At 39.5% G+C, this 20,387-nt stretch overlaps 1 protein-coding gene across 5 annotated transcripts in view; it reads left to right on the forward strand.

The window, feature by feature from the left end:
• The window catches only part of MECOM (MDS1 and EVI1 complex locus), a 58,357-nt gene that overhangs the window by 27,241 nt on the left and 10,729 nt on the right, over nucleotides 1-20,387 (forward strand). For 2 of the 5 annotated variants that reach the window (XM_077826211.1, XM_077826212.1), the window contains exons 6-10: nucleotides 1,877-3,233; nucleotides 5,324-5,411; nucleotides 9,584-9,610; nucleotides 17,594-17,760; nucleotides 19,125-19,202. In XM_077826211.1, the coding sequence (XP_077682337.1) occupies nucleotides 1,877-3,233; nucleotides 5,324-5,411; nucleotides 9,584-9,610; nucleotides 17,594-17,760; nucleotides 19,125-19,202 (1,717 nt within the window). The remainder of the gene's footprint in view (nucleotides 1-1,876; nucleotides 3,234-5,323; nucleotides 5,412-9,583; nucleotides 9,611-17,593; nucleotides 17,761-19,124; nucleotides 19,203-20,387) is intronic. The other 3 variants (XM_077826213.1, XM_077826210.1, XM_077826214.1) reach the window with 2 other exon arrangements.

Here is a 20,387-nt window from a genome sequence, read left to right on the forward strand (position 1 = left end):
TGTGAAAGTACAGTCAAAAAGGGACATAAACTTTGTATAGACAAACAAAACCTAAAATAGCTATAAGTCAAACCACAGCAACCTTCCACAGCAACCTTCCAAATGAATGACAACCTAGACTTTCTCCTTTCAAACAAGGTTTCTGGTCAGATTTCTGTAGGCCTCAGCGAAGCTTATTGGAGTTCCCTTACAGATCTTTCCTATTCTACTGAGAATTCCAAATTGCAAGGAAAAGCCTCTTACTGAGGACAGACTAGGGCCCTGATTCTGCAAATTATTTGAGTAACTTTACATACATGAGTAGTTCCATTGAGTTCAATGGGAACACTCACATGCATGAAGTTGCTCATGTTTACGTGTGTGGAGGATAGAAGTCTAGATCTTATTCTCTAATAGGGAATTTAAAATTGCTAAGCCTTTTGCTTCTATTCACTATTTTCTACCCCAATGCCTTGCTCAATAAAGTTCCTAAAGGAGAGAAAAATCAAAGTAATTGTGCACTTTCAATATGACATGAAAACAAGGTTTCACAAACTAGGAAATTGCATCTTTGCAGTAGTCACCCTATAGTTGTGATTATATGACATTTACCTGCTAACAGCACAAAATCCCGTTCACTTCAGTGATCTGGTTTACTCTACAAAAATGTATCATGACTCACTCTACATTGGCCACTACACCACCATCCTCATCATGTCACTGAATGTGATTGTTGATAACTGTATTCAGACATGCAAAATGTCGTAGTATAGATCAGGCTGGTCAGATCAAAATTGCAACCCCTAATCTCCAGGGTTTAAGGCTTTCTCTAAATGTTCCTTTTTTGAGCTGAAATTGTTCTTGTCCCAAAGGAGTTTGAGGAAATCCATCAAGTTGTTTTGACCATCAGACATTCAAATAAATACAGCTGCATTTTTTGAGGAAATAGTTGTTGAAATATGGTATGTTTTTTCACATGAAAGAGACACGCAAATAAACTGCATTATGAAACATTAAGGCCATGATTATAATTACATGAGACATGAAATTAAGCATTATGGCTTCCAAAGCAACTGTAACTCTGTCTGACCATATGAATCCCACTACACTGTATGTGAAAATAGAGAAGGTTACATATGTGCCCAGGCACCAGATTGTGATTGCTCTGGAAACCACAGCCTGGAATGCCAAGGCTTTCAAGTAATTAGCATCTCATTTGTAAATGCAAAACATTGGGTTTATTAATAGTTATATGTGCTTGTATATATCTGATTGTCTCCCTCTCCCCCATCCTTCATATATCTTGTTTGTCTTTTTAGATTGTAAGCCCTTTGGGGCAGGGACTATGTCTACTTCTGTGGCTCTGATCTTGCAAATGCATATGCCTGTGAATAACTTTAAGCATTTGAATAATCCCGGTGCCATCAATGGAGGTACTCATGTGGATAAAGCTATTCAGATGTGTAAGTGTCTCCAGGATCAGGGCCTTAGTTTGTACACACAGCGTCATGCTCATTGGCGGCCAGATTCTGATCAGGCGCTCTGAGTGCTACTGAGTATAAATGATAATAATGATCATGACTTTAAAACATTGTAAGCCACACAAGTATTGTGAAAACTGAAAAGGAAATATTTGTATTTTAGGGATTTTTATTTTTTGTTGGGAGGGTTCTTTATGCTGTCTCAAGACATTTGTCTGGTTGGATGCCTTGCTTTGGAAAAAGTAAAATGAGTTTTCATTTGTTTTGTGCACCCAGATGAAGCTCACAGACTTCTCCCTATGGCTTCCTAATTGACATGTTGGGGATAACAAATTGTTTTCTTTGCTAAATTCGGGTGGGGAAAGGGGAAATTATCATAAAGCCTGAGATTTGTTGTTGTTGTTGTTTACACACAGGTGAGGTCTGCCATAAATCCTATACTCAGTTTTCAAACCTTTGTCGTCATAAGCGCATGCATGCTGATTGCAGAACCCAAATCAAGTGCAAAGACTGTGGACAAATGTTCAGCACTACATCTTCCTTAAATAAACACAGGAGATTTTGTGAGGGCAAGAATCATTTTGCAGCAGGAGGATTTTTTGGCCAAGGCATTTCACTTCCTGGAACCCCAGCTATGGATAAAACGTCCATGGTTAATATGAATCATGCAAATCCGGGCCTTGCTGACTATTTTGGTGCCAATAGGCATCCTGCTGGTCTTACCTTTCCAACAGCTCCTGGATTTTCTTTTAGCTTCCCCGGTCTGTTTCCTTCAGGCTTGTACCACAGGCCACCTTTGATACCTGCTAGTTCTCCTGTTAAAGGACTACCCAGCACAGACCAGACAAACAAAAGTCAAAGTCCCCTCCTGACACATCCTCAGATACTGCCAGCTACACAGGATATTTTGAAGGCACTAAATAAGCACCCCTCTGTAGGTGAAAATAAGCCAGTGGAGCTTCAACCAGAGAGGTCCTCTGAAGAGAGGCCGCATGAAAAAATCAGTGACCAGTCAGAGAGTAGTGACCTTGATGATGTCAGTACTCCCAGTGGCAGTGACCTGGAGACCACCTCTGGCTCTGATCTGGAAAGTGACATTGAAAGTGATAAAGAGAAATTTAAAGAAAATGGTAAAATGTTCAAAGACAAAGTAAGCTCTCTTCAGAATTTGGCTTCAATAAATAATAAGAAAGAATACAGCAGTCATTCCATTTTCTCACCATCTTTAGAGGAGCAAACTGCGGTGTCAGGAGCAGTGAATGATTCTATAAAGGCTATTGCTTCTATTGCTGAAAAATACTTTGGTTCAACAGGACTTGTGGGGCTGCAAGACAAAAAAGTTGGAGCTTTACCTTACCCTTCCATGTTTCCCCTCCCATTTTTTCCAGCATTCTCTCAATCAATGTACCCATTTCCTGATAGAGACTTGAGACCGTTGCCTTTGAAAATGGAACCTCAGTCACCAAGTGAAGTAAAGAAGATCCCAAAGGGAAGCTCCGAGTCTCCCTTTGACCTCACCACTAAACGTAAGGAGGAGAAGCCAGTTACTCCTATAACCTCAAAGCCAGCAGCTCCATCCGTGACAAGCCAGGATCAACCACTAGATCTGAGCATGGGCAGCAGAAGTCGAGCCAGTGGTACAAAACAAGCCGAGCCTCGGAAAAACCATGTCTTTGGTGAAAAGAAAGGAGCTGACCTTGAAACAAGGAAAGCAACTGATGCTTCTTTGCAACATGCCAGGCCCACTCCGTTCTTTATGGATCCCATTTACAGGTAACAGGCTTTAATGGAATATAGCTTTCTTGAGCACAGCTAACACTTTCAGGATTTTTCCTGTGTAACTTGCTGAGCTGATGGATCACTTCATGCACTGTCATTTAAAATATGCAGTAATTTAATACATTTGCTTATCCAGAAATGAGATGGCACAAATGCTGGATAGTTGAAAACGTTCTTCAAATTCTTTTACTACAAGTCCCTTTTCCTCAAAAGCACTACACCCCATGCCCTACTCCCATAATAGCATTTATTTCAAAAATTATCTGAACCAAATTCTGCTCTTGGTTGCACCATTCCACTCCACTTGCTGTAGCAGACAGCCGCAAGTACGGGTTGGATCTGGTCTGACTGGTCAAAGGAATGTGGGTACTGAGGATTGAAATTCTGCTCTCAGTTATACTAGAGCAACCCACCAGTTTCTGTGAGGCTGTGCGGGTGTAAGTGAAGGAAGAATGTGTGCCTGGTTGCAAAATGAAACAAAAAAATATGTGGGCATTAAGGGTCTGATCTCACCTCATGAGTCAATGGGTGTCTTACCATTGACTTTAGTGGGAATAGGATCAGGTCCTAAGTGAGCCAAGATATTAATGCTTGTCTACACAGGGAAGCTACTGGAATATAAGCTAGCATGTGAGTTTAAAGCACAATAGTTATTCCACACTAACTCCCCATGCGAACACTCAGTGCAGAATAAGAATGTCCACATGTAGCGCCATTGCGCAATAGCTATTCCAGGCCATTTTCCCCATGTAGACAAGCCCTTAGAAATCAGGGGTGAAATCCTCACATCCATTGAACTCCCATTAATGTTGCCATTAAGTTCAGTGGGGCCAGGATTTCACCACAGGTCTTGTGTACGTCAGCACTTGTATGCACTTTGATACTCTGCCTGCATATCTGTAATTAGTTGTAGTCATACGTCTAAATTAATCTACGGGAAACATAGGAGTAGTGAAATATTAGCCATAAAAACTATTTGTTCATAATCTAAATGGCCTATTTCACAAAGAGACTATTGTTAAAAATCAAAAGTTACTGTAATACAAATGATCTTAATTCATTACTATCTTTCAAAAATTTGCTTTTGGCAAAAATTTCATAGAATACTCTCTGGCATAAGATAAAGGGTATACATTAGAAAGGAACAGTGTTAGCATTGTGTTACTTATTGAGATGGTTTAATTTATGCAGTATAGGTATTAGGCCACAGGTTTCCTGTATCATATTAATTTATCATTTCTGAATTAGTGGAAATTTTTACTGTTATACAGTACTGCAGTGCATGATAATGCAATTTGTCAAGGAATAGTAAAGGAATGCTACCAGCATAACATGGGGCCAGTCTCATAGTTGATACTCATGCAGACTTTCCATTGAAGCCAATGAAAATTATGTCTGAGTAAGGAATGCAGGATCAGTCCTTTGATAAATGATACAATTTAAACTACTGATCAAAAATGCAGGGGGAACTAAAATGCCTTACTAATTTTAAACGATCAGATGCCCTATTTCACTACTTGAAGCCACACAGTTGAACGTAGCCTTCATTTCTGTTGTGGCAAATTCACTACATTTCTCGAGGCCAGGATCTAGCTAACTTCTCTTTGCAAGGGCATCCCTGTGCCCACGTGGAGCGGTTGGCAAGAGCAGGGCTTAAATTCCTCACAAAGGAAGATGAGCTTCCAAAGGGTCCCTTTCTGCAGGCCTAATATGAAAAGCACCCATTGGTGTCAATGAGAGCTTTTCTTGTGTTTGGAAAATGTAGTCGGGCCCTATTTCTTGATAACAGGGCTCAGTGCAGTTAGTCATCAGTTTCTATTATCAATAGTATCGGCCTTTTGAAATGGGATTATATCCAATGTAAATGGTGTAATCTCTTTTTAATGGATGTTCACAACTCTCATTAGTGCTCCTGAGAGTTGCATGCACAAATCAAGAGATGACTGTACCTCCTTATCATTTACCATTATCACCAAGAAACCAATTATCTGATGTATTGTTGACTATTTTAAACATAAGTAGCTGAATAGTTATTAATGCCTAAGACTGATTCATCACAAGCAAATCAATTTTAACATTTACAGAGTAGAGAAAAGAAAGTTAACTGACCCACTTGAAGCTTTAAAGGAAAAGTACTTGAGACCTTCCCCAGGATTCTTGTTTCATCCGCAAGTAAGTATTTTTGGAATTTCAATATTGTAAACAAATCCTGTTGATGCTTCAAAGCAGGTGCAGAGAAAAGAATGCAGTCTGAGTTATTTTTGGATTTCCTAAAACACACAATTTTTCCAATGTCGTTGTGGTGGAAAAACATTAGCATGTTCTTCATGATGTTTTGCAGCTAAACCATCATGTTCTGGTTGTAGTGGGACCCAAATCTGAGCTACATGTATGTTTTAGAGCTCCCTCCCCCACAAAATTAGAATGGATCAAACAAGATGTGCTACTACCAAATTGTGCTTCTGCAGTCTCCCCGCTGTGGCCAATGGCAATGGAGGGATCATTGTGCCCATCTCTAAGCAATACCCAGAGAGACAATGGAATTTGGGACCTGATATTGAAAAGTGGCTTCTATTTTTGCTGCTCAGTTTTGCACCCTCAAGTAATTCTCCCTGTAATTAATTGTGGGCACCAATGTTGCCATATATAAGTTTAAGCACAGGGTGTGTAGGTACAGCTGCATATTTGGAGATATCAGTGATAGCATTTCCACTTGCCGTTTTTTGCAGATACATAGTGGGGCCCACAAATCTGGGCACCCCAAGTAAAAGCCTTTATAAAGACCAGGCTCTTTCTATATATATATATATATATATATATATATTATTTCCAGTTATTCTACAAAGTTACATATATATATATAAAGACACTCAGAAAGGACACAGTACAAACACTCCTATTCCAGCTCACCACAGAGCAACTCCATGGTTTCAGTAACTTTGTAGAATAACTGGAAATAATATGTGCTTGCAATACATCCCCTTTCCATGCCTGAAGACTTTCGGCTAACATTGTGCGATGAGGCGACTGTGTGGTTCTTTGGTCATATGCTTAATGTCCTGCTGCTCATTTGCTGTGTCAAGAAAATAATATGCCTCTTTCAACCTTGTGGATCCGTACCGTGGCATAGAAACGGTTAACGATAGCCTGGATCAAAACTCTTTGCATTATTTGCAACCTTGTATCACTTGCTTATCCTGTAGTGTGCCAGTCTGACAGGGTCACTTCACTTCCCCATGTTGGTCTAGTGCTTCGAGCACAGGACAGGGGAGTAAGGAACTCCCTGCTCTGATATTTACTCCCTCTGAGCTCTTGCGTAGGCCATAGAAACTCTCTGCTTCAATTTAGCATCTGTAAAATGTGGATAATAATGAGTACGTACCTACCTCATGTTGTCAGGCTCAGTTACTCAAGTGTGGGATTTTTTTGGCTTCGGTGTAGAACAGATCTTGCCATGCTTTAGCATAGATACATGAGAGCAATGTTCTTGCACAGCTGGAAAAGGAAGAAAAGCACTAATGTACTGACGGTGTAGGAAATGAAGGGAATAGTTGATGCTAAACACTAAGTATTACAATAAAAATCAACCTGATAGTGTTTCAACAGAATATACTGAGGTACTATACTTACCAAAGTTGCAAGGCAACCAGACAGCCTTTTCAGTCTCTTTATGAAAGTGCTTCCAGTTTCCATTTCATAGCAGGTGATACTAACAATCAATGCACAGAAAAGACTTAACCATGCTCTCAGACACAGTGGTGTAAATCCCAGATAACTCCACTGAGCTTCCCCTCTGGATTTGTACTGCTGCGAGTGAGAGCAGAATCTGGCCAGTAATCTCAATTCAGAATGTTTTAACAAAGGGCCTTTGCTATCTCTTCTCCTCCTTCTCAGCCTTTAATGAATAAGTGAATGAAAACAGGTTCAGGCTGCAGGATGGGAGACTTGGTGGTATTGCAAAGACAATTTCTAGGTCTGTTTTGAAAAAAAACAGAGTAGTTAAGGAGCCTACATTTACAGAGAGAACATTTCAGGTGTTGCACTGCCTGGTAGAAATTCAGTGATGGTTAGGTCCTCAGGTTGCATAAATCTGTGTAGCTCAGTTGAAATGGGGAGGGGGCTCTGGTGGTTTTGCTGGAGGAGTTTATCACATTTTAGTATATTTATGTTGCTGCTAGGGTACTGTGAGCTGTAGGTAAATGATGGAGTCTGGTTATGTATGAATGTATTCTTCAGGGCTTGTCAGAGGTACCCAGAGTTTGGATTGGACAGGCTTTTATATAGTGCAGCATAAATCTAAATAAATAACACATGAGGAGGGAAGATGGAGGAGGGAGTTAAAGGCATACAGTAGAGATAGGATTTCAAGAGAGGATGCACTAGGCATTTAGGGTGAAATCTTGATTCATTGAGGTCAATGAGAGTTTTGTTATTAACTTAAATGGGGTCAGGATTTCACCATTAGTGTTTTCTTCACAGCGATCTTGCAAAATTCCCTGCTGGTATAAATGAGGGAAACTTTTTAAAGTCAATGGAGCTGCACCCATTTACACTAGCAGAGAACTCAGCCTGGGATTTCCAAACATTTTAATGATATTGGGGTAAGCGCTCTTCTCCACTGTCTGGTAAGAGGAGGAGCAAACCCCCTAGAAAACCCATGAAAAACTGAGAGGAAGTGCACAGTGACAAAAGGCAAACATATTGTAGTATCTCCTCCCCCCAAACAACCTCTTGTTGCCCTTCCATGACTGCAGTGTGGGAGGTCAATGCTATGGGTAGCTAGGGGAGGAGTTGTCATTTACAGCATCATAAGTTATGACTGAGTTAGGCAAGTTGTTCCGACCCCACAATCTCTATTTAAAATGGTCCGGTCCTATATGATTTTTCTCTCTCTTTATTTTTACACCTGGTCTCTTCTTTCCCTGTCCCCTTCTTTGGCCAGCTTCATGTTCTGAGATTTTCTGAAGTAGATTATAAACTTTTGGGGGCAGGAATTGTGTCTTTATTAATGCCTCTAGTGCACAGGTATGGCACTATATAAAATGAGGAATAATTGTGGCTTTTCCATATTTCAGAGAGGGTGTGGGATGGTGGGAGACAAATCAATGGCAGCATGGCAAGATGGGTTGCCTTGCTCTGAGAGAACCAAAGGGACCATGGGCAAGCGAAGCTCACTTGTCCCCATAGATCTCAACGTAGTGTGAGAATGCCATTTGTCTGTACGTCGTTTGCCCTTTGGCCTGAGTGAGAATCATTATCCATCTGTGTAAAGTATTACCATGCCTAAGAAGTGTCCCCTTGTACCATGTATGAGGGATGATCTATAATGACCCTATAATTTTTTAAAATGGTGTTCCCGAGTTATATCAGATGAGGCCATATTAAAATTTGTATTAATTTCTTTAGCTGTACTCTGTTACAGAGTATTTATTCAGTGAGATAAATGATGTACATTTATAGCAATTCACACATTTTCATACAGGCTCTGATTGTGCAATAGAAAGAATACATGGGAACAGCTGGTCTTCATTTTCATCATGTATCTGGGTGCTAGGGATGACTGTTTAACTTGTAAGAGATGGTGTGACATGAAGTCTTGAATATAATGTGCATTTTTAAACACAGCAAATGAAAATAAAAATGCTATTGCACAACCTGTCAAATCATAAAGGGCTAAAGTCTGCCCTCTTATCAACTTCAGTGGAAACCGCTCCCTGCACTCCAAAATAGAATTTGACCCAATATTTAGTACAAAAAAGGCAAATTAGCAGAGCAACTTTTTTTGTGGGTATCCTTATAGTCCCCAGGTTATTAATGTAATTGCAGATTCCACCATGTATTTTCACCTTCTAATGGTAGGGTAAAATTATCTCTGTAGAAAACATTTGTGAAATAAATTCAAATAGTTCAGTTCTTCTACAAATACTTATTTTTATAGCTACATTTATTGCCTGGAGTTTTTCATTTGCTTAAGCAAGAGGTTAATTTGCATCCTTGTAATCTGATGATATAAGAGCTATGGGATAGGCTTCTAACGTAGATTTTTAGACTAGAGGAGAGAGACAGAGAGAGAAATATTAAGGTACAATTCCTATAGTCGTTACACAGTCCCTGCTCAGAAAAAATTCCCCATAAAGCCTAGGGCCCTAAATCTGTACAAGACTAGGTCAGTTGGTCATATTTTGCAATAAATTGCCACTTCAAAGATTGCATTTAGGTAGAGTGTGCCCAAAAGCAAACAATCCACTCACTGTGAAACCTTAACTAACTTCACAATAGATTGATTGCAATAAGGGTTCCAATGCAGGAATAATGTGTTGTTTTTGTTTCAATTTTGCTCCCAGTTCCAATTGCCTGATCAAAGAACTTGGGTAAGTTATTTGCTTATATTTTTATTTAAACATTGTAAAATAAATTGCATAAGAAAAGCATAACATGAAAGATAACCCTCTGCATAGTTATGGAATATGCCACATGCTTTCCTACTGAATGACATAGCTGTAGCGGATAATATCTTGCCATGTCACATTGGCCTTATTTCTATGTAATCCTGCAGTCTATTCTTATTGAAGTCACTGGGAGTTTTGCCTAAGTAAGGACTTCACCAGTCCATATGGCCTTTTGGTTGTATTTTAGTGAGGCTACTACAAGACATTTGCCTCCAGGCTGAAAGTTTAGGCTTCAAATTTTACCTCCATTACAGGTGTTATAATCTGATGATCAAAGTCCTCTGGATTCTAGACTTTAACGTACCCAATTCAGCCCTTACATCACAGATACAACACACATTGATTTGGGCCTTTGGGTCCAATTCTTCTTTCACGTAGGCACATATAACTCCCATTGACGAGAACAGGAGCATCAGTGGGTAAAACTGAGAGTAAGCTTTCCCCCTCCTTTAGTCTCATATTTAAATCCAGTACCAAATTGGTATGGAAATCCAACTAACTCTTTTGGCTACTTTTATAACCCCCAAATAACACAATGTTTTGTTCTTACTTTGCTGCCCCTACAGCAGCTGTAATTAACCAATAACTACTAAGCCCAGAATTCTCCTGACATCATGGTTTAGCGGCTAGAATAGGAGAGTCAGAGTCAGGAAACCAATGTTCTCTTCTGCTCATTCACTGTGACTTGAGATATTGTCTCAAGACTAAGGCTAGATTTTCATACAATGTGGCCTGAGATCCAGGCAATTTTTTTCATGCCTACTTTTGTGAACAGAGCGACTTCAGTAGTGTAAAAGAAAAGAAAAGGGGGGGGCATTTGCACATGCAAATGAATAGTTAGATGCCCAAATACGCATTTAGAACCCAAGTACCTCAGTTAAGCATTCAAAAATACTTGTGGACCTTAGTCTTACTTTCTGTAAATCTGGGTTTTAATCCCTCTCTTTCCCATCTGTAAAATGTGAATAATGATACTTACTCATCTTCAAAAAGTCCTCAGATGTAAGGTGCTACTTCAGGGCCTGATATAATTCCCATTCAAAGCGGAGACTGATGTCAATGGGCATTGGATCAGGCTCTATGTATGAAGTATTATTAGTGATAGAAATGGGCTGAAAATGCTGTACCGAATGGATGGAATTTAGTTCCTATGCAGATGGCCAGCACGTAGCTTACACCCTATTTTTGAACTGGAACCCTGTTTTAAGGAATTGAGTGGGACTGGAGAAACTCAGGCACTGTGTGCTGGCCCCATTCAAAGGGATGAATTTCACCTGTTATAATTTGGCATGGAAAAAACAATTTAAGTGGAAGTTGTTAAATGTTTTCCCATTTGAAATCTTATATCGGCCACAAGCAATAAAACAGAAATAGACCGCGCAACATTGACATCATCACAGTGGCCCCAGACATTTTTTCTCCTCAGTGGAGTGAATTCAAAATGGTGCCATCTAATGGTGTTGGGAGGATTAAGTGACTTGTATGATGCACTCTGGTTCCACTACACTTTTAAAATAACAGCGTGGTATTGTGGTAATTATGCAACAGAAAAAATCTCAGTACATTCTTTTTCTTCCACCCTCTCTCCCTAATGTTGGCTCTGTCCCCAAATTTATGTCATCAAACTATTTTTTTCTTTTGTCCTCTGGCCATGATGATGGTTGAACAGCTGCAATACAATATGTATTGAAAGCATACTGTTAAACTGATTGGAGAAAGTGCTGATTTATGGATGGCTTTGTCTCCAATTTGAAGGGTTTGAATGTGTCGCTTGAACCTGTATATCTCAATTCATGGCATCCTGGCTCATCTATTTTAAGTTTATTTAAGGTTATTTTTCACTTTGTGGCATGAATCCTATAGTGCAGATCAATTGGAAACACTCTATTTTGAATGGATCACAATATATTCAATCTCCACCCCAAAAACTGGCACTCTGTCCCTACTGCTCACTAAAGTTTAGAAGCAGTGTGCTATAAAGACATCTTCAATTAGGACAGCATTTGCAGTAACATTATGAAGAATTATGATAAACAATTAAAATAGTTGTCCAAATAACTAAGAAACACATTTTGCGATGAATTATCCATGCTTTTTCATTTATTGTGTTTGTTATAGGCCAAGATCTGCTCTCTGTTACATCAGTTTAAATCCAGATCAGCTATATCAGTATCAATGGAGACTCTGGATTTACACTGGTATACCTGAGATCAGATTTTGGTCTTTACTTGATACTTCACAAAATTTAGTCATTCAGTCTCTTGGTCATGAACATGAATGTGATGTGGTGAGGTATGGGATTGCAGTACAACAAATTGATTGAAAGTCATGCTTTTAAAGAAATCATTATAGTTTGGGGTAGGGAGGTAGAACTGCTGAACTTTAATCATCAGGATTTTGAGATTCCTTTAAATAAGACGAATAAAAATAGAAAACAAACGTTTGTACAATCCTTTCCCATGAGTTATGGCCATGAAGTCAGTTGTTTTTATGATAATAGCATTAAGGAGTCTAATTTGTAAAACATTAGGTCATGCACTTCATTGACACTAGTTTCTAGATCATTTCATACTATCAGGTTATCCTTTTTAAAAAAAAAAAAATTAAAGAAACTCTCCTTTATGTATGTCACTGATTTTCTGCTGCTGCAAATAAATTTTAAGACAAATGTCTGAGACCCTTGTTGATGATATCTAGCCTGTTGAAATGTTTAAAAATACTTGTTTTATCCGATTATGGTAATGTCTGCCTTTTTGGGTCAGCGCTAGGGAATTGTGACTACATATTGGTTTGCGTCAGTATGCAGTTAATAGCCTCTTAGGGACCAGGAGGGAGGTGGGGGTAAAGCTACTTCCTTTTCCAGACATCTGGATTCAGATAGAATCAACAACTCTCATATATGTAAATGAAAAAATTACAGTTCTTTATAAAATACTGCCATTCACTGATCTCAGATTAGGAGCAGACGTTACTTGTCCATAAGGCAATAACTTTATGTAAAATATGTAATGCAATCTTCTCGCTCTCTTACCTCCTCTGCTAACTTGCTCTGTAGACATATAAATTACACTAATTCTACATTAAGAGTGAGATTGTGCCTTTCCTGTCCTGACAACTGCACCACCATGCAGTGGCCAGTGTTCCCTCAATACAAGGAGTGTTCTCTCTTACCCTGAACTGGGGTGCAAGCCAAATGAGGTGGAAAGTGTGGGGCCATGCTCTGTGCTTCATACTGGTCAGTGAACATTCTCAGGGGCCTGCTCCAGAGCCCGTTGAAGTAATTGGAAAGATGCTTATTGGCTTCACTGGGCTTTGGATGAGCCCCCAGATATGAAGGGGGAAACATACTATATTGTCCAGAGAGGTAGTGTGATAGGTGTGCTCCCCCTTTGTTCCTGGGAGCACCAGAAGCAATTGTGCTTCCTTGAGACACGATTCCTCCCAGAGCTCACCTGGGGGTGGCTTGGCTCTTCACTGCCTCCAAGGTATGTCTGTACCTTGATGGGATAACTGAACCCTAAATATTCACTTGAATGGAGAGAGATCAGAATTTGGGCTAAAGAGCTGCAGAAACCCATTCCACTTATAATGTGGTGCATTGCCCTGGGCAGCCTTGTGTTAAAGAATCATATTATCTTTAAGTTGTGGAAGGGGAGCATCTTGGTGTGGGAAGAGATTTTGGATTTGATACCATAGGCTAGAGGAAGTGCATCCTGTTCCAGTAACTATCTACCTAACCTCCCAGGGTGGGTGCCTGTCATAAGTAACTCTGCTAAATAACCCTGCTGGCAGATCAGTGTTTCACTGATCATTGCAGCCTCTCCATTGTTAAGGCTGAGATTTATTTTATATGTTTAGCCAGGAGCGTCCCAACTACTCAGAAAAAGAATTTCCACTTTAAAGGAAGGGCTAGAGACCAGTGATCAGTTACGAGAATTTGAAGTCATTCAGACATGCTATTTTTTGGGATATAGGGCTGCAGGAGCTACAGCGGACCAGAGTAGGCCCATGGTTCGCTGGGATCTACTATGGATCACAGGAGGCCCTGTGGACTTTAGAAGATCTATAGGGAAGCAAAGCTGGGGAAGGGGGATTAGGACTCAAAGTGTGGAATCTAGAGGAGCAGGAAGTACCTGGGAGGTAGTGGGGAGCTGATTCATCAAGGTCAACTGGGGATCCACAGACAATGCAACACTAATGCAAGGTGGGGTGTTCTCTCCCTCCCTAATTCCCAATACTGTCGTGCTTTCAAGTGGTTTGCTTTATTTTAAATCTAACATCATTTCTAAATCTCCTGAGTTTCTAATGGCTGCTACTTTGATAACTATGCCATTCCTGAAATGTTTTCTGACCTTACATTGCTGGTATATCCTCTAATCTCAATTCTGCCTTAGAGGGGCTTTTTTGGGGGGGGGGGGAAGCAGGGGGGAGAGGATCTGCTCTGATGGGGAAACCACAGCCCTTCCTTCTAGCTGACGCAAAGTGCTACCATAGCCAGCATTAAGATGCTGAAAGGAAGGATTCACTGATAGTGTTTATGTTGCTTCAGTGGTTCTCGGTGATGAGTGGAAGGAATACAAATGGGAAAAGAAGTATATGTGCAAGAGGAAGGAAGGGAGTTAATAACTTACCCTTCCCTCACTTTTATCCCTACTTTAGTTCAGGTCTGGCTGGCTGCAAAGCAAAGGAAAGTCGCCTTTTAATAGTCATTATTTTCCTTATTACCTTTTAAAAATGTGCATTGTTTGGATTCTGGGAGCTATAGCCTCAGCTGATGTAAACTGGTGTAACTCCACTGACTTCAGTGGTGCTATATTCATTTACACCAGTTGAGGATCTGACCCCAAATATTTAATATTTCCTCTTGGAGATGGTGTGTTTCTTTAAGAATATAAACCACATAAGGTAACTACATTCTACATTGTTTAAAAAAAAACTGTAGTAATTCTTAGGGCAGGGCATGTATTTCTAAAAAGCTGTTATTGCTTTTCAGTAATTGGAAGTGCTTGTGGTTTCTGTGAATAAGAAACTAAGGACCCGATTCTGACCTCACACTGGTGTAGCCCCATTGACATCGGTGAACTTAGTCCTGATTTACATCACTGCCAGAGAAGAATCACGCCCCAAAGCTGCAAATAAAACAATGATACTAAGCATGATGAAGTCATTTTAAATGTAAATAGGAAAATAGTTTATTTAATATATTACTGTAGGGATCCATGTACATGAAAAATGTTGATTTGATCAAAAATTGATCTAAAACCCCTATATAATGAAACTGACTTGAGTATTATATGTACATAAATAAAAACATTTATTATCCTCCTCAATGCACTTATTATTCTTCACCATAAATATGTACTATCATAACCCATGCACTGTCTTGTCAGTGCTAATCAGCCGGAAGGCCAAAGGTTATTTTTCATTCAAGCCATCTATTCTCTGCAATAGTAAATATCAGAATGGTTACTTGCCAGGAACAATTAGAAGGAATTAAAGGCAGTGGAAATACAATCATAAATGCTTTAAGAATCGATTCTGAGTAAAGAAGAATATGAAGAGGTATCAAAATAAATATATCGTGATGTTGAGCTATATGGGTTGATAATGACATTGCTCTGCTGGGACAGAATTACCTCCTATCCCAGAAGCAGCATCATTACATATCTCAGCCCTGTGATCAGTACATGTCAAAATCCTTCATATTGACAAATGTGCTGTCCACTTGCATCTATGGAGAATGTTTTAGCAGCTGAGTGATTATGAATCAAACCCCAGAGCTTACAGCCCCTACTGCCTCTCAATGCTTTCACATTCGTTGCCTGACAAGTAAATGTATCTTGACTTCCCTCTGTGATTTTTTGCACCATGTCTGATGAAAGACATTTGGCAAATTGGCAGTGGTACCCTGTACATTGCAATTTGTAGTGCGCATTAGGAGTCTGAGCATGAAATGAGAGGGCAGGCTATGAGGCAAAGGGAAAAACAAAACAAAACAAACCCAAAAACCCTGAGCTAACCAGAACATGAATAGTCATTTCAAGCAACAATTTTTTTTGTAACAAAAGCATCAAAATCAGACCAATTGCGCCACAGACTTTAGAGGAAGGTTCCATGAAAAATATTCTGTCTCTTGAATATTACTTTATTAATATGTTGAATTATGAAAAATAATCTCCTTGCACATTGTAAGCCAGATTCTGCCCTCCCTTACTCCAGTGTAAATCAGGAGTATCTCCTCTTAATGCAGTGGAGTTACCCCAGTCTGTGTGAGAGGCAAATCAGATCCTTCTGCAACTCTTGCTCATCCTTAGTATCAGTTAGCTTCAGTGGCATTACTCATGTAGTAAGCTACTATTAGACACTGGATAATGAGGCAGACATGGGTTATTACACTGGGATAGTGTAATTCCATTGACTTCACTAGAAATGTTTTTTTTATTTATGTTGTGGGAAGAGAGAGGAGAATTAGTCTTAAGAGCTTTAAAGTAACTTTCTCCTTCTTTGTAAAATGTGTAGGCTTTTTTCTTTAGCTTCCATTCTGTCAGTTTTCTCAGAAGACTGCATAGTGGCATGCCTCTTATAATCTTGAGTTGGAGCACTGTGATTTTTGAGGGGGGAATGAGATGAGGGAACTCTTATTTTCAAGTGTTACCATGTTCTACAGTAACTCTGCAGTGTTGCCAGGGTTTCCAAACGTGACAGATGATTTGGGGTAATTTTCTGAGGTGCCAAACCTGAGACATCTTCAAGTGGCCTGAAAGTGCTGAGCACCCACACTCTGAAAATCAGGTTCCTTTAAGGTGTCTAAGCTTGGGCATCCAAAATCACTTTTGAAAAAGTTGGCCGTCGTGCTTTTTGAGTATTATTACAGAATATTTTTTAATGAATGGAGTGAGGGCAGTCAAACCAGCTAGCATATGAGATTAGAACGCTAAGAAAGAAATCCCGAAACAGTGGGGAAAAAAATAAATTTTGCCAAGAGATCACAGTATATATCAGTTCCTGCTTAATGGGAACTGATCTATCAGGCTTGTAAACACCTGTGGCCTATGAGGCTAATTCTGCCCTCCTTTAGATTAGAGAGTGTAATTCCACTTAATTCTGGATTTACACCATGTAATTCAAATCCGAATGTGACTTGCTATCTTCAAGGTCATAGTGTATACACTGGGTCAGATTTATATCTGAAAATTGCAGGTGCTAACTTAAAAAGAATCCTTCCGCTACCAGCTACAGGTACTTTCCAATAAGACCCAGCTTCTCCAAGTGATCCTTTTTAGACAGCATATCCTTTTTGTGGTATGTGCATGTAAAGCCAGATCTTGTTCCCATTCAAGTTAGTGGCAAAATTCCAGCTGATTTCAGTGGGAACAAGAATCCTTGCCATAAGACAACTCCAGATCACCCATTATTTTTACTTGATCAAGCCCAAGTGTAGGATCTGCCTTATACAGAGTTTACAAATAATTACTATAGGAGCAAGAATATTAAAACAATGTAGCAGAAAAGCATAGGAATCTACATTGTAGTGCAAAAAAAAAAGTATTTGAACGTAAATATTTTATAAGCCTTCATACCAATTAGTGTAGCTCTCATGTAGAATTAGTTATTTATTAGTATGTACAGAGATTAGGAAACATGATCTGCTAGATGAACAGGAACTGTCAGGTACAACGTCATCACTGCTGTGGAGTGATCTACTGTCAGTAAAAGTTACTTGTGTTATTCAAACTGTGATAACATAGTTTTCCATCACTTTGTCCTACTCACAGAGTGAAAAACCAAAATAGTTTTCTATGCACAGTCATTTTTTGAATGGAGTTCTTTGTGTTTCGAATTATCTGTACAGAAAAAGAGCACCTTCACTGTGATATGTTTTCCTTTTTCCTTTTCCTCTTGCAGATGTCAGCTATAGAAAACATGGCTGAAAAACTAGAGAGTTTTAGTGCCCTGAAACCAGAAGCTAGTGAACTCATACAATCTGTCCCTTCCATGTTTAACTTCCGAGCCCCACCGAGTGCCCTACCAGAAAACCTCCTGAGGAAGGGCAAGGAACGCTATACCTGCAGGTAATTGCTGAGCTAATCATGACAGGGTCTCCTAACATCTCCTCTCTGCTTTCAAAAGACGCTGTTGTTTACTTTAGAAATTACTCCTGATTGGATGATTAATAGAGATCATGGAAGGTCTATAGTATTTCAAAGTGCTCTTTATTCAGTCAAACATAGAAACAGTGTTTTGTTTTTTGTTATTATATGAGGAACTTGTCCTACATCACTCGAGTTTGATAAATGAGGCTGAAAATATTGCATAAACAAGCTTGTTCCCAAATTTCCTCATCACCTTTATATTAATAAATGCGCTTTCACTATTAATTTTTCTGATCACAGGCTACAGGGCTGCTTTCCTCAGACCATCTGCCTCTAATGTCAGAAGGGATCTTTCACAAAATATATGAATTATAAGGACATATGTTTACAATCTGAACAAAAACTATACGTTCATAGTCATTGCACGTATGAATGAAGTCAATCAGAATTTTGTCAACGTGAGCAGGATCAGGGTCATGCTTGTATAGTCATGCTTGGTATGAAATAATAAACTGTATGTTAAAAATGGAGGGCCAAATCCTGAAAGCTTCTGCATGCATCCTTTATGCATGGCACCTGTAACTCACATTACCTTCAGGGGGAGTTGAGAGTGCTTATTACCATGCAAGGTTGGGCTGAAGGTCCTTAATGTAACTGTTCTAATCATGCTGTTTCTTGGAATGCTACCTGGGAGCCTTGAGAAGGTTTTATTGTTCCCTGTGAAATATTAGGGAAATGGTAGAATGATTTTTAAAATTGCCTTATTTAAGTCTCTATATCATCTCTAGAATGCTAGGGTATTTGACACTGGCATATCAGTTTATCTGATCTTTTTGAAAACATGTCACCTTTCAAGACAAGTTGTTATAGAAACATACCTTGATGGATTAGGTCTTTGAATCTTGTCTGCTCTGATCCTATTCAATGCACAGAATGATGTCACATTTGCTGACACATAGAATAAATGGAAAGAATTGAATCTCCTTACTTCAAATCAGAATTCTAAGCCTTGAATAACAGATTTTCAGGCTTCTAAAACATGAATGTGAAAGATATAGAATTAATTAGATTAGAATTTTGGAAGGTAATTAAAACTAATGTCTGTTTGCATAAATTGCTTGCTTATGTGCAAGGAAATCTAGCAAGTGCCAGTAATTCAGGCTTCATTCATGGGTTATTTATATTTCTGTGATGCCTTCGTTGAATTTTTTAAATGCCTAAGAAATCCCAGTACCATACAGGATTGATTAAATTATGGCTATGCGTCTGGTGCATTATGCAGTTCACAGTGAAATAATGTCAACTGCGATGACTTTGTCATAGAAACTGTTTTCTAATCATAGATACTGTGGCAAGATTTTCCCAAGATCGGCTAACTTAACACGTCACCTGAGGACGCACACTGGAGAGCAGCCTTACAGGTATAATAAAATGTGTTTGTGGTCATGAGCATGGCCTAGTGTTTACAGCAGGGGAATGGGAGTTCAATATTGTGTTTTGTCCCCAGTTCTGGCACTGACTCATTACGGGCTCATTTAGTCTGTAAATTAGTCTGTAAAACACTTTGGGATTTTGAGTATCATTATTAGGAAATGTTTTTAATTTTGTTCATAGTATTATTTGCTGGTTGGTGTGTGCAGAATTAGGAAATTTGATTTAACTGGGAATTGGTCCTGCTTCGAGAAGGGGGTTGGACTAGATGACCTTCTGGGGTCCCTTCCAACCCTGATATTCTATGATTCTATGATTCATTGAAATCAATGGGATTCTTTCCGTTGACTTCATTAGGTTTTGGATTAGGCCTTCAGTTCCTTTGGGAAAGACACTTAGGACATGTCTACACTGAGATAAAAAAACCATGGCAGTGAGTCGCAGAGTCTAGGTCAGCTGGCTTGGGCTGCTGGGCTGTAGAATTGCAGCGTAGGCATTCAGGCTATGGGCCCTCTGAGCCCATGAGTCAGTGGTACAGTCTCCACTGCAATTTTCTCACCCTCAAGCCCTGTAACCGCACGTCAACTGACCCAGTCTCTGAGACTCAGTGCTGCAGGCTTTTTATCACAGTGTAGATATACCCTTAGGGAGAGATTTTCAAAGCTGTCTTGAAGATTTAGACATCTCCTATTAATTTCAATGGGAACTGTGTGTCAAGGCGACTTGAAAATCTCAGCCCTAACCATCTCTGTGCCTCAGTTTCCCAATCTGAAAAATAGGTACAATAGTACTTGCCTCCTTCACAGAGGTGTGGTAAGGATAAATTAGTCTGTAAAACACTTTGGGATTTTGAGTATCATTATTAGGAAATGTTTTTAATTTTGTTCATAGTATTATTTGCTGGTTGGTGTGTGCAGAATTAGGAAATTTGATGTTCCCTCTCCTTCCTATGTATGCAACGACACTCCACTAATTTTAAGGGTCTGTGAGGCAGTGGTCTAATTTAAAGCTGCCTTGGCTCCCAACTCTATTTGGGCATGTTCACTCACAAGGTAGGGTTGAGGAAGGATATTTACCTCCATTATAACGCCACTTCTTGATGAGAGTCTCAAAGCTCAGCTCCTTTTTGGTAGATGTTACAAGCAGGGTGTGGGGTAGGGACTTGAAGACATGAA

Source organism: Eretmochelys imbricata, chromosome 9, assembly GCF_965152235.1.
Source record: "Eretmochelys imbricata isolate rEreImb1 chromosome 9, rEreImb1.hap1, whole genome shotgun sequence".
NCBI classification, from domain to species: domain Eukaryota; kingdom Metazoa; phylum Chordata; order Testudines; family Cheloniidae; genus Eretmochelys; species Eretmochelys imbricata.